The 19,916-nt window shown below is 55.2% G+C and overlaps 8 protein-coding genes across 8 annotated transcripts; 3 read left to right on the plus strand and 5 right to left on the minus strand.

The window, feature by feature from the left end:
- Positions 1-514: 514 nt before the first annotated feature.
- Positions 515-2,247, minus strand: HMPREF1541_02830 (uncharacterized protein; the record flags this gene model as incomplete). Its single annotated transcript, XM_008717185.1, has 2 exons — positions 515-1,786; positions 1,843-2,247. 2 exons carry the CDS (start codon positions 2,245-2,247, stop codon positions 515-517), a joined length of 1,677 nt encoding a protein of 558 aa, XP_008715407.1.
- Positions 2,248-4,290: 2,043 nt separating this feature from the next.
- On the minus strand, positions 4,291-6,784 carry HMPREF1541_02831 (uncharacterized protein; the record flags this gene model as incomplete). The annotated part of the gene is made up of 4 exons (XM_008717186.1): positions 4,291-4,381; positions 4,435-4,495; positions 4,643-6,189; positions 6,288-6,784. The coding sequence occupies 4 exons, from the start codon at positions 6,782-6,784 to the stop codon at positions 4,291-4,293; spliced, it is 2,196 nt and encodes a 731-aa protein (XP_008715408.1).
- Positions 6,785-7,268: 484 nt separating this feature from the next.
- Positions 7,269-7,853, minus strand: HMPREF1541_02832 (uncharacterized protein; the record flags this gene model as incomplete). The annotated part of the gene is made up of 1 exon (XM_008717187.1): positions 7,269-7,853. One exon carries the CDS (start codon positions 7,851-7,853, stop codon positions 7,269-7,271), a length of 585 nt encoding a protein of 194 aa, XP_008715409.1.
- Positions 7,854-8,149: 296 nt separating this feature from the next.
- On the plus strand, positions 8,150-9,418 carry HMPREF1541_02833 (uncharacterized protein; the record flags this gene model as incomplete). The annotated part of the gene is made up of 1 exon (XM_008717188.1): positions 8,150-9,418. The coding sequence occupies one exon, from the start codon at positions 8,150-8,152 to the stop codon at positions 9,416-9,418; it is 1,269 nt and encodes a 422-aa protein (XP_008715410.1).
- Positions 9,419-10,802: 1,384 nt separating this feature from the next.
- HMPREF1541_02834 (uncharacterized protein) lies at positions 10,803-12,492 on the plus strand (the record flags this gene model as incomplete). The annotated part of the gene is made up of 5 exons (XM_008717189.1): positions 10,803-11,215; positions 11,266-11,498; positions 11,550-12,103; positions 12,150-12,194; positions 12,247-12,492. 5 exons carry the CDS (start codon positions 10,803-10,805, stop codon positions 12,490-12,492), a joined length of 1,491 nt encoding a protein of 496 aa, XP_008715411.1.
- A 1,442-nt stretch (positions 12,493-13,934) lies between these two features.
- On the plus strand, positions 13,935-15,673 carry HMPREF1541_02835 (uncharacterized protein; the record flags this gene model as incomplete). The annotated part of the gene is made up of 8 exons (XM_008717190.1): positions 13,935-14,233; positions 14,295-14,336; positions 14,386-14,442; positions 14,495-14,524; positions 14,574-14,605; positions 14,660-14,698; positions 14,749-14,785; positions 14,839-15,673. The coding sequence occupies 8 exons, from the start codon at positions 13,935-13,937 to the stop codon at positions 15,671-15,673; spliced, it is 1,371 nt and encodes a 456-aa protein (XP_008715412.1).
- A 762-nt stretch (positions 15,674-16,435) lies between these two features.
- HMPREF1541_02836 (uncharacterized protein) lies at positions 16,436-17,266 on the minus strand (the record flags this gene model as incomplete). The annotated part of the gene is made up of 1 exon (XM_008717191.1): positions 16,436-17,266. The coding sequence occupies one exon, from the start codon at positions 17,264-17,266 to the stop codon at positions 16,436-16,438; it is 831 nt and encodes a 276-aa protein (XP_008715413.1).
- Positions 17,267-18,313: 1,047 nt separating this feature from the next.
- HMPREF1541_02837 (uncharacterized protein) lies at positions 18,314-19,684 on the minus strand (the record flags this gene model as incomplete). The annotated part of the gene is made up of 2 exons (XM_008717192.1): positions 18,314-19,452; positions 19,501-19,684. The coding sequence occupies 2 exons, from the start codon at positions 19,682-19,684 to the stop codon at positions 18,314-18,316; spliced, it is 1,323 nt and encodes a 440-aa protein (XP_008715414.1).
- Between the last annotated feature and the right edge of the window lie 232 nt (positions 19,685-19,916).

Here is a 19,916-nt window from a genome sequence, read left to right on the forward strand (position 1 = left end):
GGTCCGGGAGCGGACGCTTATAAGCAAGTTGCTGGGGTACGAGTGTTCATGGAAAAAGGTGAGAGATGCGCGGACTTGGAGAAGCTGCGGACGGGTTTGGCTTGGCGATGCTTTACCCCTTTCCACCAGGCAGCCTCGCGGCTTCGTTCGCCTTTTGCGAGGGGGGCGTCGACGACGGCGCCGATTCCAATGCAGATAAAGCGGACTTGCACGTGGTCTGATTGGAAAAATTCTTATTACGAATACCTGTCGCAGTATGCTCAGGTCATCAATGCTATCGCTTGAAACAACCTTCACTTCGTATCCTGTACATCGCGATCATGTATGTCGGCGCCTCGAGCGCCGATGTAGCATGCAGTGGGTATCTCAAATGAGGTGTACTGCCCTCTCCGTGTCTGTAGAAAACAACCCTAGGAACGCCTTGTTCGTTTCGACGTGAACGCCTGAATCTCGTCAGATAATCAAAGATGGATCAAAGGCCTGGTATTGACGGGCCGAAGAATGACGGTCACTCTCAGCTCACGCCAATCATGGGCGAGCTACGCGGATGTTCAAACATAAAAGTGTTGTCTTGTGGTGTCTCGAACGCCTCATCGAAGCCACCATCGGTGTCAGAATCAACTTCGCTCATGCTGAACCTTGACTGCTCCGCTGCTTTCTTCCCAGTCGAGAAGGGCGGTGAGCGTTTCAAGGTTTTGTTGAGGGCGGGTGTGCCTTGCTTTGAATTCGGAGTAGGATAATCGGTGCGCTCTCTGATCTCGGCATAGACTGGTGATCGCAGAGCGTCAAGTTGAGACTGTAATTCATTGACTTGTGCCTCGAGCTGCCGTCGCGAATTCTGCTCTCTCCGAATGATGTCCATTATTCTGTCAAACTGATCGACGGTGATACGCACAGGTGAAGGCGATTGGGCATCGGACGTGCGTTGAGTGTTGAGAGGGCGTATAGTGGCTTTGCTAGACCGGTCGGGTCGGAAAGGCTCCTCTAGAGGCAGGGGTGAATTGTCTGGCGAAGTGAGGAATGAGGTAGGTTCAGGGGTAGAAGATGAGGATTCGGCACCCGAGTCCATCTCAGGTGGAAACAGGCCATGAATCGACCTTCGCTTAGGTAGCTTCTGAGGAAGAGCCGGTTTAGGAATGTCGTGACCTTGGAGGTTCGCGATAGCAAATTCAAAGTCGAACAACTTGACCTCCAGCGTGTTGACCCTGTCCTCAAGAGTGGCCTCCCGACCTTGCTCACGGTCGAGACCGAAATCGAAATTGTGCAAAGGCACAGACTCCTGGGACACTTCTTCGGCTCGTGTTGAGGGAGCCACACGGTCGGTCGGCTGTTGCCAAGGAGGCCAGGCGGGAGGTGGGTTTTCAACGATACTCTTTCGCCAGTATGCGATGTCCGATTGCCGATCGCGGTTGACAGCGTTGCGGAGAGTGATGTCGGATATCATCCTGTTGAGCGCGTCAGCACTCCGCGAGCGCCGCTTGAGCATCGGCTCCGGTAGCGTGTCCGGCCCCCGAGTTCGAGATGTCAGATCCTGGTCATCTGGCCCAGCCAATATTTGCGCCATCGAGTCGCTAATCACAAGACTAGGTAGGGTGTTTCGACGCCGATGGCCTGGAGACGGAAGATTAGTGTGGTCGGCATTGTCAGATTCGAGGGTGAAATCTAGATTGAGGCCATGTGAAGCCAATGCGCTTGCACGTGTCACAGTGCCTCCAGCCTGGGATGGTGCTCGTGCAATGTTGATATCCGTCGATCGTTCTGTGATGGCGGTCAAATTTCCGGGGTCCTAGATGTCAGGTCAGCATTAATTTCGACCGTGAGCAATCCCGGGTGGGAGCATACGCTGCGGTGATAGTCCTTCCTTGGGTCGTCCAAGGGAGGAGGATGGCCCTTCTTGCTACCGAACATTCGTCGCAAGGTCGCACGGAAGCCATTCTGCTTCTTCTGACGAATGGAACCTTTCGAAGCGCCGGTAGATATCGAGCTAGGGATTAACGAAGGTCCGACCGAGGCACGACCAGCGCCCATCGGTTCAAGGTTGCCTGTGCTGAAATGTCGACCGCGCTGCATATCAGGTGCCGAATTCTTCATTGGCCAGTCGCTATTGTGTCGAGTGGCAACGTTTCGTGAATGATCATACGGAATGGGGTCGGATATCTTTATATCGCCACGGCGGACGGCGGCGCCGGTGGATGATCGTAGTAGAGAGCCATTCGAGTACCGGCTTTGGCTCTTGGGCGACGGCATAGCTGCAATGTGATGAAAAAGAATTGAGGCGAAGCGGGATCCCTCAGCCGAAGATTAACACTGTCAAGTACAGCAGGGCATGTTGGGAACAGCGCGCATCCAGCTGCACGCGCTTGGAATGTGGGTTCCACGACGGTACTCGGGCGTGAGGCAAGCCGGAGTTTGCCAAAGAGGCGATTTGACACAACGACGCAGACCTGGGAACGGTGGTTAGTGATATACTGCCGTTAGGCTTCCGGAGATTGCCTACCGTGAGCCTGGGCAGTTGTCTCAACGTCGCAAGTTAGTACAATGGAATGTATTAAAAATATGCGTCGGCTGCTTGCTAGTCGCTGAGATCATCGACTTTGGAGTCTGGGCGAATAAGCAGCTGAGGTTAAGATATAAAGAAAGGATCGAGAAGCTAGCCCTGGACGCCTGAGGGGGAAGGCGGGAGATCCAAGGCTTCCCGGCACAGAAGCAACGGCAATGAGCAGAAAGTGCCAGAGTAAGACTGGCTATCAGAGGCGGCGACAATCAACAATGATATTGTCGTGGTGCGGGTCAGGTGGATGGTCGCACGTTGGAATCCGGCGTGTCTGCTTCGAGGCGACCGGGATCAGGGGGGGAGCGTCCAGGGTAAAACTGGAGCATAGTACGCCATCGGCAGCAAGGGCCGGCCAGGAACAGAAGGTGAGTTGCCAGGATGTCTAAGATGGTCAAGGATTTTTGCGCAAGCGAGAGGTAGCGTATGCATCAATGGGGAGGTGTAGTGTTTCATGTCAAGATGGGCTCGGCCCGGCTGGGAGCAGCGAGTGATGCCACGTCCCAGGCGCATTAAACGAGCCGTTAGGCGAAGCAATGGTGTGGCTCGGAAGGGGAGATGAGAGTTGCAGGAGACAGGACGAGTCCAGACGGAAAATCACAAGTACACGATGCCCAAGAAAATGCCCGACTCGCCCAGGCGACTTCTGTGTAGGGTCAGCGTGTCGCAGCGCTGCAGAAGCGTCGCGGGCGTGCACAAATCAGCGCCGGGAAGTGCTCTCAAGTAGCGGCCCCGGGTGCTGCTAGGGCCCGCCACTCAGGGTATCCGCCCTTCTTAGGCCTTCTATCGAAGACGCTACGAACCACCGAATGGCCATTGCCGCCGCTCACTGGCTGACCGTGTTGCTCACCGGTCCTTTCTAAAGGTTGCCCAGCTGGCAGAGATGGGCATTCTCGTCGACGTTCAGGCTCTCGCAAGCTTTAGTCCTTGCTTCTTCATCGCGTTAGCACCCTCCGACCACAGAAGAAAAGCAAAGTTACCGATTCAAAAAGGACCACGATCTCGTACTCCGGACACTATCTAGACCCCCTGGCTGCGTGCGTCATGCGACCCTCGATAGGGAGTAGGGAGCGTGGAAACTGCAAGTCATCGCCGCAACGGCTTATCCGAAAACACCACAGTTTCAACATCGAACAAGTGCGGAACGGCCAAGCTGATGCTCTTCCTCCGGTTCCTCGAGCATAATTCGCCGTGTTATCGTACATACAGATCATGGATGTAAAAGGATGCACGAATCCGCACAGTCGGGCACAGCGGGTTTGACATACAACCACTCCATCCTCCCTCGGTTTTCGCGTACTCCGGTGAGCAGTCACCCCCACAAGTCAGCATCGCAGGCTAGGCGCCACGCGCCACGCGCCTAGAGATCCTGGAATGGGGTTGCGTCAATCTTTTGCTGCATACATCCACACACCCTCTTTGTCCACTACGCTCCCAGTGTCTGACCATTCATGCACGCTGGCGGGAACAGATCCTTGGGCATCTGCCACCATTCATGTCAAGTAGGCAATTCCGGCCCGTGAGTGGCTCGATGCGAGCCTCTTGCCTATCACAGCCTCTCCAACTCAGTCGCGCTGCCTTGATCTGCTGATCTGTTCGAGGGCCTGCTTCTCTATCGTGATTCGATCATGCCAGTACAGCCTAACTTTCAGCCTCCCAAGAAAAGTTCGATAATGCCATGCGCAGTTCGCAGATCGTCTCGCTTCGGTCTGGAGGTCTGGATGCATGCACTCGGCGACTCAACCCAGCTCGAGCTCATCCAAACTCGGGTATCTCAGGTCAGCTTCGTCTTCCAGGAATTTCATCCATCGTTTGAGGAACGAGCTGCCCCTGTGGAGAGAGATCAGTATCATGCAAGCACGGAGATTGCCCGCGGAGCCCACCTCGACACCGTTTCCGAATCCCCAATAACACACAGATGCCGCTTCGGTCGTGTCATCGCAACTGCACGCCTGTCAGTCAAAGGGAACGTGGTACGGGCATCGTCTTTTTGATGGCGGGTCCCCGCTGGTTCCAGCTGTCAACGGACACGCATTGGTCAAGCTTCTCGTTCTCGCCAGAGCCCGGTATCCGGAACGGGGGGGCACTTACCATTCAGGCGACGTTTCTCGCCCAAGAACCCGACCTCCCGCTCTGGATTGCTTCTAACCAAGCTCACGATCACCGCCTCCTTCTCGCGACCCTGGAAGCCATCCACGCTCCCCATCTCGAGGCCAGGATACTTCTCCCGCAGCATGCCACTCAAGATCGCTAGCTGCGCATTGTACGGTGTGACGACTGCAATGTCTTCAGCCTTGACTCCCGCCGCCGTCAGAGCCTCCACGTGCATTCGGACCACTGCAGCCTCCATGTCGTTACTCTTGCTATCCCCCAGCAACACACTCTTCTTGACCTTACCGTCTTCTAGGCCTTCCTCCGTCCTCTCCGGGAAATCACCGCCTTGCGTATCGTAGAACACCAGCGGCTCCCTCGTGTCGTCCGTATCCTCGACCTCATAATTCAGGTCCTTGAGCAATCGCGCCTCGACGCCGTCCGCGGCCACGAGCTTTCCATCGTACAATTCGTCACTCGGAAACCGCATAATGCGTTCGTGCATACGGTACTGTACCTTCAGCAGCCGCTTGATGTCGCCGCCGTACAACTCAAGTAATCGATCGAACATGGTCCTCTCGAGGCTCCAGCCCTTAGCCTTCTTCGCGACACCATCGTCCAGACTCAGTTTCCCCAGCGCTTCCTCAAGGGTCTTCACCCGCTTCTTCTCTTCCGCCTTGTCGACCTCTGCGTCCTTTCCCTTCACCGTCGGCGGTAATTGCATGTGATCCCCCGCGAGTACAACCTTGCGCACCTCGCCCGCCATGACGATCGGGACCCAGCACTGCGGCTCCACGGCCTGCGCGGCCTCATCCACCACGAGCACATCGTAGCCGCCCTGCCCGTCCTGCCGCTTCGCGTCCCTCCCGCCAGCCCCATGCAACGTGCTCAACACCACCTTCGCCCCACCCACCAGCTCCCGCGTGACCCTCCCCTCCCTCTCCCGATACTCCTTCCTCAATTCCCTCACCTCACGCCACACCTCCCCCTTAGCCGCCCGCCCCTTGACCTTCCTCACACTAGCCATCTTCTCATCGATCTCGCGCCGCACGTCCCCAATCAGCTGCGCCTGCTCGCTCGTCTTGGTCAGCACCTCCAGACTATGGCCCAGCACGCCCGGCAGCAGGCGCGCAGGGTGGCCCAGGCGCACGATAGGCGTGCCCGGCGCTGTGGCCGCGAGGCGCTCCACGATATTGTCCACGCTGATGTTGGACGGGCCGCACACCAGCACCCGTTGGCCCCGCTGCACGAGCTGCAGGATCAGCTCGATCAGAGTGTACGTCTTGCCCGTGCCGGGAGGGCCGTGGATGAGTGCCAGGTCCGGGGACGCGAGGGCGAAGCGGACGGCGTCGCGTTGCGAGGCATTGAGCGTCGGGTCGAGGAAGCTGAGGTCGGCGACGGAGACGGAGGCGAGGTCCGGCGCGCTGGGTTGGGAGAGGCCGAATAGGACGCGCTGCAATGTCGTGTACTGCTCCTCGGGGGTTTTGGTGAGCTTGCTGAGCGCCTGATCCATGCGCCGGTAGGTCACGTCGTTGGCGAGCTTGACTCTGCGTGCGTAATCGTCAGTTATTGCGCATCTCTAGACTCAGCGGGCTCTCCCAAAATGCCGCCAACTTGTAGAACTCAACGAATAGCACCGACTTACAGCCACAACTTGCCATCACCAAGCTGCTCAATCCCACCCCCCTCCTCGTCCCTATCCCTCCCCTCCCTCCCCACAGCAACCCACACGCCCCTCTCCCCCACCCTCACCACCACCCCCTCCACCCCCCCTTTTTCCACCTCCCTAACCTCCCGCTTCCGCGCCGCCTCCCTCGGCCGCTCTCCCACCCTAACAATATCCCCCGTGCGGATCCCATGGTGCTCTGGTAACTCCCCGCGCGAGTCCTTGGGTACCACCGCGGCGTCGAGCACTAGTTCCAGCACGGTGCGGCCACCCAGTCCAGTGCGGTAGCTGGCGATGCTGAGGTTGAGGAGGGCGAGGCCCGCGCGCGCGAGGAGCGTGGGGGGCGCGGACGAGAGGAGGAGCGCGTTTTGCGTCGTTTCGGCGTGGAGCTCCAGGGCGAGGAGGGAGGAGAGGGTGGTGAGGAGGGCGGCCGGGGGGAGGGAAGTGGAGGGGGAGGGGGAGGTTTTCGCTGGCATCGTGTTGGGGGCGGGGGAGGGTTTGAAGGCCCGTGTGCAGGCGGGTCGTAGTGTTATTGGGAGACAGTTGGATGGCTGCCAGTATCTGGGGGTGGTCGGTCTATGGCTGTTGCTAGAGGTGAATTGGATTGTCGTGGCGGCGGGGCAGATGCTTAGATTGCAAGCAGTTCTGCTTGTTCGCTCGCTTTCGTGTCCAGGATAGCCACAGAGATACTAATATTTGATGAGTCAAGGTGGTGGGCTCTTCGTCGCCATGGCTTGCTCACAGCCAGTTCCAAGATCAAAACGTTCAAGATGTCAATCACGGTGGAGCCTTGTGGACGAGTCATGATTGCCTTGTGACTGCCTTGTTTACTGCCTGAGGAATGGTACACTACAGTACGTGATCGTCGCCGACCGTCGTTGCTTTTCCAAACGCCTTGTCCCGCTACATATTGTCTCTCTCTTCTCGAGTGGGAGTACTGGCCCAATCTCGCTGTGGTTGCTACAGTTCTAGATGGCCGCCAGTGCCTGGTGCTCTCTCGCTGATCCACCCCGCCTTTCCCTCCCCATGCCATCTCTTTTCCACCGTCCAAAACCGGACCAGCCCCTCAGCGGCTATCTCGTCTCCCTCCCTATATAGATTCGCCACGTCGACATTCAGTGGACTGTCCAATCCTGGATCTGACAGCAGCTGCTGAATTGCCTCCATGGTGCTTGCGAGCGTGTATGTAGGCGCCCAGTGTTCACTCGTCAGCAGCGTGAGACAGATTTCGCCTGTCTGGAAGTGCACGTTCGGGTGGCATATGGGTGTTTTGAAGTGTACTTTGGGCGGGTGGTTGGGGTAGTTGGACGGTACGGAGATCTCGAGTAGCCAGAGACCACCGAAATAGGGTGACGCTGGATCACGGGGACCCTTTAGCACGGCTTCCCAGGAGAAGATATCTTCATCGGTCGCAGGGCCAAGGTGGACATAGGTGTCGGATGGGAGAGCAGGTAGATCGGATATCTCGCGTGTTAGGCGCTTGAGCGCAGAGTTGGAAGAGGTCTTCGATTTCGATTTGGACACGCGTGACGAGTCACGGGACATGGTGATGTTGGTAAATAAGATACGGAGAAGAGGAGAGGTTCTGGTTGAGCACAAGTTGAGCTAGGTTGTGTAGATGAGAGGCTGGTGAAGCTGCGCTGTCCTAGGGCCTGGTGGGCGAAGCTCAGCCTTGCCATACCTCGGCTTCGCCTAAAGCTTAACTAAAATTGACCCCTGGGTGTCAAAATCCGGGGCAGGGGTCCACAGCCAAAAAGTCGCGGATCGACGCGTCAATTGCGATACGCCTCTGTCCCAAGTTGTCACATTGCTATGTGAGCAAGCAGAGAAGAGCTCCTACGATGCGCACTTCGAAGGTTTCTCAAGATACCACGCGAATCTTTAGCGCTCTCTCGACCAATGCTCGCTCAGCAACAAGGCGCTCGACGCGCAGTTCGAAGCTGATCTCGACGTTCTCTCTCGGTCATGATGGCACCGTCGAAATCAAAGAACAAGACGAGCCTCACTCAGAAACTCCTCCGAGTCCCGCAGCTGACATTGAAGACGCGTTTGAGCCCTCTCCACAGCTCTCCCGGAAACGGAAGCGGCGTAGTGACTCTCCTCATCCCTCAACGCCGCCATCGAAACTCAGCAGTACCCGCATCAAGGCTGAAATTACCTCTCCAACCCTGGAGCCCATATTAGCTACGGCTTCCCCACGTCAAAAAGCCCTGCCCAAAATTCCTGCTCGCCGCAAACCCCTTCCGAATGGCACCTATGCCTATACACCACCCTCCAACTGGACTACCATGTACAACATTGTCAAAGACCAACGCGAGCGCAATCCCACCGCACCCGTCGATACGATGGGCTGTGAGGACCTTTTCTGGCAGTCTGCGTCTCCCAAGGAGCAACGCTATCACACCCTCGTCGCCCTGATGCTCTCCAGCCAGACCAAAGACACTGTCACGGCCGCGGCAATGTACAGACTGCACACAGAGCTAGCGCCATTGGCATCACTCGATGATGACGGGAAGGCCATATCCAGCAGTCTGACAGTGCAAAACATCGTTTCATGCGACGCGAAGCACTTGGACAGCTTGATTGGGAAAGTGGGTTTCCACAACAACAAGACCAAGTACCTTAAGTCGACGGCACAAATTCTACTTGACGAACACGATGGTGACGTGCCCAGTACGCTCGAAGGTCTTGTAGCGCTTCCTGGTGTCGGACCGAAGATGGCGTTCCTATGTCTGTCTGGTGCGTGGGGTCTGGATCATGGGATCGGCGTGGATGTACATGTGCATCGGATCACCAATTTGTGGGGCTGGCACGCCACCAAGAACCCAGAAGAAACGAGAATGTGGCTCGAGGGCTGGCTGCCACGAGAGAAGTGGCATGAGATCAATAAGCTGTTGGTCGGGTTGGGGCAGACGGTATGCTTGCCCGTTGGACGGCGGTGCGGAGAGTGCGACTTGCAAGGTACCGGTTTGTGCAAAGGAGAGGTCAGGGGTTGGAAAGCAAGTCCACGAAAGATCAAGGTCGAGGAGAAGAAAGTCGTTGGAGTGAAATACGAGGGAATGGGCGGGGAAAGGAACATTGAGAAGCTGGAGATCAAGTGTGAAGGCTGAGGCACGCAAGGCAACAAAGCCCTTGGCATTGGTGTATACCACGTCCAGTACGCCTGTGACAGCTGCTGCGTGAACAGCCAGGCAGTCAATGTGATTTGCCCAGCATGTGCACCACCGAAACGACCTACCTACAACACCACGCTCGCGACGCACCACACGAGAACTGTTGAAGCCCGACGAGATGAATGCAGATCAGACGGTACCCACAACGACCATCCAGACGAATGTCGTTCTCCCGTATACGCTGAACAACGTGACGGAAATTAGTGAGCTAGCTCCTCCTTTTGTCCCGTTCAAACTACTCCGGGCGATTTGCTAACCACCTTCCAGACGAGCGACTTACCGAGCATTGCAAAACCCTCAACAACGACCGCGACAGCTGCCTGCACACAGCCGCCGCGTATACGAAGATGCTGATCGCCTTCGACAGCGTGCTTGCACATGGCATCCTCACACAGCCCCTTCAAACCCGCTTCGAGGACGCCGGCACCGTTCTCGTCAAAGCCAGTCGCCGCATGCGAGCAAGCCTCTCCAGCGCCGAGCAACACGTCCAGGCTGCACATGAGCGGCTTGCTATCGCGATGTACACGCCGGCAGGCGGTAAAGAAGATGCCGAGACGGCTTTCCAGATATTCAGGCTCTGCCAGGTTAGAGTTAAATAGCAGCCGAGAGTGCTTGCAGACGGCGTGGACATGTCTGGACGTTGGAGCAGCCGAGGTGCTCCTAGCTATTGATGAAGTGCGGTGTTTGATGGTACGGCTTGAGTGGTCTGGGGCTTCTGAGGGAATTTAGGTGAGCTTCCGGGGACGAGATTGTATAGACGATGTCCTACTTTATAGGACTACAAGCACTCGGGCTGGTATATTCCCCCTTTCCTCAGTTGAATGATCTACTGGCGATACATCAACAATGCCGTCCCAATTCTCGTTCATCGCGATCTTTCATTTCGAACGCGATGATCGAATCGAAGTCCCCGCCATCCCGCCCAATGCCAAGCCATGACGTTGTCACAAGCTCCCCTCGGCGGGCTTGTTTCTCCTTGTCTTTCGCTTGTGACGGCAGCCACACACCTCCTTCGCCCGCTCAAGCATTCGCTTGATTCGTGGGGATTGCTTGCCCTCCGCACGTACCCCTGCTTGCCCTCCAAAGCCCTCGGCAGATCCTCGTCCATTCATGCCAGATCGAACAACTGGGCCCGCTTCCCACGCGCCAGCCGCGTGCTATGACGATGACATATCGGTTCCGAGGTCGCTGTCTCTCAAGTGCCGAAAATGAATCTGTTGATGACATACCTTGATGGGTCTCGGATTTTCTCACTTCATATCTGTTTGTGCATATTAGTACTACTGACCCTGTACTCTCACACCCACCCTCATCATAGAAAATGGCCGAGAAAAGAGCCCAACCGCGCAGCTCGGCATCATCTTCGACTGACGTGAACTCAGATCACCAACGCCAGGATGTCCAACACGTCGAAAAAGATGCCACGCAAACCGAAGGACAATACGAACTAGATCCGGTCATGAACAAACGTGTTGTCCGCAAATGCGACCGCCACATCATTCCCTGGCTGTTCGGAATTTGGCTGTGGGCTTTCATCGATCGGTCAAACATCGGCAATGCCCGCATCGATGGACTCACAGAAGATCTCGGTATGAAAGGAACGCAGTTCAATGTCGCCCTAGTCGTTTTCTATATTCCATACATTTTAGTCGATGTGCCTTCCAACTGGGTCGTCAAATATTTCAAGGCCGGCCGCTACTTGCCCTTCCTGATCACAGGATGGGGCCTTGTTAGGTTTGTATTCCCTTCCTCCGGGTGTGACGCCGGCCTGCTGACTGTGCAAGTACGTTCCTCGGCTTCACTAAGAGCTATGGCGGCCTCGTGGCGGCCAGGGCTATTCTTGGACTGTTTGAAGGAGGCCTGCTCGGTGGTATGATTGTCTACCTCGCCATGTTCTACCGGCGACACGAGATGCTGTACCGCATCGGACTCTTTTACTGTGCCGCACCTCTGAGCGGAGCTTTTGGCGGTCTACTGGCCAGCGGGCTTGCACAGATCAGTTCTGGTGGCTACAACGGTATGTAGCAGCCGAAAGGCTCTGGCCGCAACTGACACTAACACTTACTAGGCTGGCCGTGGATCTTCTTCATCGAAGGTACCATTACAGTTTGCTTCGGCATCCTCTCCTTCATTTTCATGCCCAACACGCCCGCCGATGCAAAGTTCTTCACCGAAGAGGAGCGATCCGTTGCGCAAGCACGTCTGATGCTGGACGCGCATGGCTCCACCACCAAGTCCGATGTCAACGACGAGAAATTCGATTGGCACTGGGTCAAGATGGCTCTGCTAAGCCCGAACACGATCTTTTGCTCGCTCGCGTGGTTCTTCCTGCTCGTACCACTCTACAGCTTCTCCCTTTTCCTTCCGACCATCATCCATGCTCTGGGCTACAGTGCCCTGAAGGCTCAACTATTCACCGTTCCGCCAAATATGGCCGCTTTTTGCATCGTTCTGATCACGGCTGGCCTGTCCGACCGATTCAAGGCTCGGGGTCCTTTCATGATCGGGGGCTGTCTTCTGGCAATGATTGGTTACATCATGCTACTTGCAGCGAGCCAGCCAACGGTAAGGTATGGGGGCACGTTTTTCGTCGCGTCAGGAGTATTCATGGGTTCTCCAATGGTAAAACACTTGCCTTTGACGGCTGCAAACGGCTAACGCAGGCCAGGTGATGGGTTGGCTATCGAACAACACAGCCCCGCATTTCGCAAGGGTAAGCAAACACAGTGCACTTCCAGCTACCTCGCCAACTGACATCTCTTTAGGCAACAGCTAGCGGCTTTCAAATCGCGTTTGCAAATTGTGCGGCTTTCATCGCCACTTTCACGTATCTGCAGCAGGATGCGCCCGACTACAAGCTCGGCCACAGCCTGAACCTTGGGGCCCTGGTCCTTTGCATTTTGACTGTCGCGAGTGGAATCTTCTACTGCAAATGGGAGAACGCGAAGCGAGACCGTGGAGACAGAGATCACCGTCTCCACGACCAGGAGGAGTCTCGACTGGGACAGTAAGTCAATATTTCCCTCCATCACCCTTGTTGTACTTGTCTCGCAATATCACCCTTGCGGTTGACGAGTGTCAACATAAACACGTGTCCCACCTATCAATAGCAAGCAGTTAGGGAGACTGCCGCTAACTCGTAGTAGCCGACACCCGCGTTTTCGCTACACCATCTAATCCCAGCAATGTGCGGAAGAAGCTGGGCTCCCATAACGGGCACGATCTTGAGCAAGAGCGACGCATCGCTAATTCATATACGCTGGGCCTTTGTATACTATTCTCACAATATACGAGCTCTACTGGAGTTGCCCTGGAGACTTCTCTGTGCCTTCGGACCCTATTCAATTCTGGGCGGATCCGGGAGGCAGGATCACGAACGAGTGCTATACGGGAAGCTAAGACCAAAGCCGTAGCTTCTGTCAAAATCACAGCTGTATACTGCGACTTCTATGCGTTGTTCTTTGGAGTCCAGGTGGCACAACAATGAGGTACACCTGCGCTTGATAGGCGAGTGGCTGGTTCGTGACACCTGTTTCGGTACATTGCATGGGTCGGCCTCAAACCCAACAAATGAGACGATCCTTCACACTCAAGCACGTCACCGCTGTACAGCCTAAAGCAACGCTCAGCGACCTCCGCATTCAGGCTCGATGTTCTCACCGCACCGTTGCTCCTGATCGGCTGTCGATCAACAACGATCATTCGCGTGCCTGGCTCGCAATTCCAACTTCGCACCCTGGTTTGACCTACGAAGGATGCACTTCCACACACATTGACTGCAGGATAGGACTACTGTGTATGCATGTTCCAGCCTCCTGACCAGCATTGGAGGTAATAGTTCCGCTTCAGCAATGTTGCTTCGAAGCAGAGACCCGAGTGAAGCTTTGGATAAGCCGGAATCGACTTCCAGCCTGCGCAAAGTGCCTCTGCTGGCGTTGGACAGATCGAGGCTGGAGAACGACTTTCTAGCCTATCTTCGAAGACTCCCAGCCTAAGCTGCAGGAACGAAGGCGAGAGCATTGCTCAGTCGAGCCGTTGTGCAACAGTGCTACGCATGCAGCATGAACTCTGCCCAGCCATGCCAGACACTGGGACTGGTTCTGGCTACTGTTTTCAACCAGCCCTTGATCCCAGAATCCTTTCTAAACTTTGCCGGCGTTGATGACCAGGATGCGGTGAATATTGGTTGACTTGGCAATGATGAGCAACCAAAGATCTCAAAGTCAAGGTTCCGTGCCTGGCCGGGAGCAGTACAGGCACAGGAACAAGTTTGTCGTTACGTTACTGTCTCTCATGCTGTGCAAGCGAGTAACGTGCTCGCAAGAGATGGATGTGGCCGGGAACTTGGTATAAAGTGATGGTAGACTAACATTCTACAGGCTCGCTCAGCAGCTCTCTGCACAACTTCCTACACTCGTTTGCATTCTGGACTCGGTCTCATCGTCACCTCAACATGCTCATTACCTTGTCCACTCTGCTTGCCAGCTCGGGCTTTAGCCTCCTCGCCGGGGCTAATCCTCTGGCCGCTCGCGGCACCTGGTCTGACTGGCATACGACTACCGGTACTGATGTAAGCCCCGCGACATGCCCGTCTCCGCCTCAACCTGTGACTCTTACCGTCACCGACACAATTCCCGGGCCACCTCCCCCACCAGTGACGGTCACAACCACACGAGACGGACCGCCTCCACCGCCGCCAGTGACGATTACAGACACCCGCCCAGGACCTCCCTCGCCACCAAACACGGTAACGTGAGTGTCCAGCAGAGGCAGGCCTGTGACCAAGATTTCGAGCTGACACAAATAATATTAGTATCTCGACATGCGGAACACCGGTACTGCCATGCACAAGAGAGTAAGTAATACAGATCGTTTGTGCCGACTTTTGATGCTGATGGGAGCAGCACTTCGACAGTTGTGGTTACAGCGACTGAGACCAGACCTGGAGGCGTATCTACCGTGTAAGTTCAGTTACGGCAGTTGTCTGAAGGTGGCTGTTGACTGTTGACGCAGAACCGTCACGGCGCCTGGAGGACCTCCCAGGTAATGCTTTTTCCTTTGGCAACTGAGCAAAGTATTGATTGTCATGCAGCACGGCGTACATCACGATTACGGTACCCGGGGGTGAGTTCTGAATCTCGTCCTAAGTGCTTTAAAATATACTAATGTATATCGCAGGACCCTCAACTGTGACTCAGACCGTCACCCGTCCAGGAGGTATGTAGTTTCCTTGCAGTTCATGGCTGAGCCAGGCTAATTCCGTGGAGGCACCGAGACCGAAACCGAGACCGAGACTGAAACCGAGTAAGTTCGCTCACCCTATACCCATATTCCTTCACAATTCTGACCGCCTGCAGAACTGTAACCTCGCGCTTACCTGGCGGCGCCACCACCGTCACCCAAGTCGTCACATCTCCAGGTGGCACCGCGACAGTAACATCTACCGTTCTTGGCGGAACGTCCACCGTCACTCGGACTGTTACCTTAACTGCACCTGGCGGGGCCACGGCAACTACTGTCACAGTCACTGCCCCAGGCGGTACCGCCACTGCCACCGTTACCAGTGTTGTCACCTCGCGGGTGCCCGGCGGCGTCACAACGGTCACCGCTCCAGGTGGAACTGTCACCATCCCAGGTGGAACTGCCACTGTGACTGTTCCTGGCGGCACTATAACTGTTCCAGGTGGTACCACAACCATCACTGCCCCGGGTGGGACTACAACAGCCACAGTCACTATTCCAGGCGGCACTGTGACTGTGCCGGGCGGCACCACAACAATAACTGCTCCAGGAGGGACTGCTACTGCTACTGTGACTGTACCTGGTGGCACTGTGACTGTTCCAGGCGGCTCCACAACTATCACCGCTCCTGGGGGAACAGCTACAGCTACAGCTACTGTGACCGTACCAGGCGGCACTGTGACAGTCCCAGCAGGCACCGCCACTACCACGGTTACCGTTTCCGGTGGTGCGACGACAATCACTGCCCCAGGAGGAACTGCCACAGCCACGATTACTGTCACAGGCGGCGGCACGACAGTCACCGCTCCGGGAGGAACCGACACTGCCACTGCCACCGTCACCAGCATCAGCGTCAGCACCGCACCCTGTGGAAGTGCCAGCGGCTGGCAAGACTCACCGGCGCCCACCACCTCCAAGAGCAGCTACCGCTGGAAGTACGCCCGACTCTGAGCCTCTTGTGGGATGCGCGAGTTAAGCAAACGTGCAATGGAGATGGTGCGACGAGGCTGGCTGATCACTCCTTTTCAGCCAGTCTTAGGATTGATTTGATTACTCCATTCGCGGCTGCGCCTCAACGAAACGTTGGAAAAAAGAGGGAGGAAGGCGAGGCAGAATTAATGACGGAAACGCTTGCTTTCATAACAGGGCATGATGACGATGACGATGACGACGACGACTCCGAAAAAACGACTATGCAGTGGAAATGAGCACAACAAAGGGGCATGTGAAGTGCTCTAAGTATATCTTCGCTTCTTTACCGCCGTCGAAATGCACATTTTGCAAAGAGACAACGAGACTTTTAGGGTTGAATGATACAGAGAACTATTTCGATCCGACGTCTTGGTGTATGCTTTTGATTGACATTCTCTTTGGTCTTTGCTTGACATTGATTCTTCATCTTGATTCTTCAACTTGATATTGATATTGATCTTAGTTTTGATCTTGACGATCCTGTGGTGTAGACCCTGTGGTCGTCTAGAAAGAAGCATCGGCATTTGAGGTTGAGCTGAATGACTTGCCTGCTTCTGCTATGATACTCTGCTAAAAATGGTTGCATTTCGGGGGACCCGGGGGTGGTCAAGCCACACTCACCGACAAGAATGGTGATGAATGCTTTCTTCGATTGCCAAACTCGTCTCTAGTTCAGGGTTGATCTCACTCCTCCACGTGAAAATAGCTCATGTCGATGGTCACAACAGGCTTTGGTATGGGTCAGGAGTCCAGGTCTTTCAAGGGGGTTTGCTTAGCCTGTTCGTGAACCCATTTCCGCTTCGCCGATTCCCTCTTCACAGCCTCAAGTTGCCGCATTTCTTCAAAGCTGTACAGGGGATTGGGCGGTGGAGGCTTGACAGGCAGGTTGTTTTGCAAGTTCTGACGGGCCAAGTCACGCTGGTCATCGCGCCAGAACAGAACCTTGATGCCAATCTCGCCGTCGTCCCCGATCCCTGCCGTGCCACCCGCAAGGACTCGCTCCTGCTGAGCCAGGAGGTAAGTCGTCAGGGTCGAGGCATTGGCTTCGCGCCATAAGTGGTATCCGTCTTTCTCCTGCCAGATCAGAATCTTGCTCTCGACCTCCTGGTCGGACGTCAGACCGACGTAGACATGTTCGAGAGCAAGGTCAGACAGTCGGTCCATAGTGATAGCCTCGGGCTGGTCAATGGTCACAACCACGTCGTTGAAGTGCTGGAACCCTGGTGGGAGATTCTTGGCTAGGCGCCAACGATTGTTGTAGACGTAGACCTCGAGAGTCAGTCCAAAGGATGCAAGTCGTCGTTGAAGCTCGGTGATGGTCTGTGCTTGAATATCGATGGTCTGCTCTTGGCGTCGGAGTAAATCTTGCTGGTCACTGATGGTCTTCTCGTGCGCTTCAGTGATTTGCTTCAAGTCGCGAACTTCCGTCGTGCCTTGAATATTAGTGTTGACATCGGTTGGCCCATTGCTTGCCTTCGCATTCTGCGGCTCTCTAGGTGAGGCTTTACTTGGCTGGAGGGGTGGTATTCGAAAGGCGGTGGCCTTGAATGCTCCAGAACGAGTTTGCACCATCTTGTCTTGGGAAATATGCTTCAGGCCGAAAGAAGAGACTTGAGCAATGTCGGGCTCTGAGACAACAAGTTTAGGTAGCCAATTAATTAACGTTGCTTCGGAGGTAGGTGGAGAGTAGAATCGGAGAAGTCAATATTTGAGTTACAGTAATGACATATAGCTACAGTGACAGGCAGATGTAGTGACAAGATGAGCCCATTTCTGAAGGCAGCTAGTGCTACATTGCCGGAGACTGCCCTCAATAGGCGCCCAAAGTGACAAAGGTCGGCTATAGCAATTGGCCACTTGCCGTGAGGCGGGTATGGATTGCCTGCAATCACGCCGCGATTAGCCACACACATCTAGTCAGTGAGGAAGATTTTCTAGAGTAGTGATAAAAACCCTCGTGGCGTAACTTGTGTAGGTTGTCGAGACCGTCTGATGCCAAGGCAGGCAAACAAGGCGTCAGGCTTGGCAAGTTTGTACCTATTTTGCCTGGCTGCCCCATCTACAAGACCCCGAACAACGTCGCCGATCGCTCGATCTCTACAATCAGACCTAAAACACCCATTCTTTGCGAGAACCGATTGAGCGTCCAGAGCGCACTGGGACGCAGCGACTGTGACGTGAACCCTGACCCTCCACCTGTGCAGGCATCCGATTTGTAGAGTTGGAAGGGTCCCAGTTCTGCAATCTAGCAGGATGCTGCCTTGCGCTGATACATCAGTCCCCGAGGTCCAGCAATGATGAAGTGGACGGATGGGTATCTCAGCTCACAAAGTCAAAGAAATTGGGAAGAAAGCCAACTTCAAGGAGTTGAGTGGGCGGAAGGCGCTCGATTAGTTTGCTTAGCTTTACTCTAATTTGGTGTGCCCCTACCTCCGCTCCTCCTCGGCAGCATGCCGAAGCACATGACCGTGAGCTGGCGATGTTGATCTTTGGCCATTCCGTCAAGTGAGCCACTTCTCGAAGTCTTCACAACTTCACATCCCTCTGCTCCACGCTATGTGCAGAATGTCCAAAAATGCAAGAGTCTCTACGTTACGTTGTAATGGGGATGGACAGATGTCAGTTCACTCGCACATAGTTTCCTACCGGCATGTCAGAACAGAGCATTGCCAACAAGGCAGACTTACCAGGGAATTGTCCTTGACGCCCATTGACTTTTCCGGTCCACCACTCGTTTTCGTTCTGAGTTCGTGTCACAATTTCAATTACGTCGCCGGTCATAAAACTCAGATCGCCCTCAGCCTGCGCTTCGTAATCGTACAGCGCGGTCACTGTTTCGACGTTCGGCGCGCCGCTGAGTCTGCTGGGCTTCGGCTTTGGTGGCGGAGGCTTTGGCTTGCCTATTGCAGAGAAGGCGGGAGAAGTTGGTGTAGATCCAGAAGAGGGAGGCGAGTAGGGAGGTGGTGGATTTGCGATACCGGCCTCGGGGTCGGCGGAAGCGGATCCAGTACGACCACCGTACTTGTACTTGTTCGCCTCAGCTTCCTTGGCCTTGAGAGCGTACTTGGACTGGTATTGTGATGTGCCGCGAGGACCCTTGACACCGCCGGTGGTCTTGAAATGAACAATGGACAGCTCTTCGGCGCGTTCCTTGACATCACCTCGCTTGGCCTCAAAGGCCTCTTCAATATCAAGGGCGAGATCGAAGTATCCGATGTTGATGCCTTGCATTTTCTCGTGTAGGGTGTAAAAGACGTTGAGTTGCATGTAGTAAAAGGACTGGAAGAGTGGCTGAATAAACTCGGACTCCAGCGCAAAGAGTTTGGGTAGCTCGTCCTTGAGAAGGTTGTTAAAATACTCGTAGTCCTGGGTTGCCTGCTCAACGTCGTTCTCCGCCTTGAAGAGGGCCTTCTCGTCTTTGAGTGTCTTGTCCTTTTTGTCTTGCAGCTTCTTGAGGGCCGCTCGGTGACGATCGTAGTCGAGCTGCTTATGATCGCGTTTGAGGTTGACCTTGCGAACGACTTTAATGACTTCGAGGAGTTGGTCGGCAGGGGCAATAACTCGCTGCTCGATCATCTCCAGCTCGGGTTGCAGGGTAGCTTGCAAATCGGCGACTATTGACTCGTACTCTTCGCATGCCTGGATGCCTTCTGGGTTACCCTCTGGTATTGTGGAGTTGGGATCTGACATGCGGCCCGATATAGGCTTGTAGATCTCGCCGATAGCTTTGGAGAACTCGATCTGGTGGGTGAGCATGCCTGCCGGTTATCAGATTATGTTTTGCGCGGTTTGGTCGCTGCACCTACCGTTGATAGCGTCAAAGTATTTCTTGGACTCATCATGCAGCTTTTTGGTCTCTTTCTCGAGTTCTTCAAACCGCCTTTCGGCGTCAATATAGACGGCATCCTTGGTAATATCGCCGATATTGAAGCGCTGTTTGAACTGCTGCGGCGCGCGCGTTATGCTCTTTCCCACGCCCTTGAAACTCATCTTGGGCAGCCGTCTTCGAGCCCCTCTGCGAGCTGTGGCTGCGAAAAGGTGCGGATGATCGGCAACGCGATAGGATGCTGGCTACGGAGTGTCACTGATACACAATGTGCGCGGGCGTCGAGAGATGAGGTGCGAGGCGAGATGCAGTTGTCAGAGGTACGGCTGAAGGATCGTGCAGTGTAATAGGCGTATTGGAGGGGGCCTTGAACGGGTGCGTGGAGGCTACAAGACC

Source organism: Cyphellophora europaea (genome assembly GCF_000365145.1).
Source record: "Cyphellophora europaea CBS 101466 unplaced genomic scaffold supercont1.2, whole genome shotgun sequence".
Lineage (NCBI taxonomy): Eukaryota > Fungi > Ascomycota > Eurotiomycetes > Chaetothyriales > Cyphellophoraceae > Cyphellophora > Cyphellophora europaea.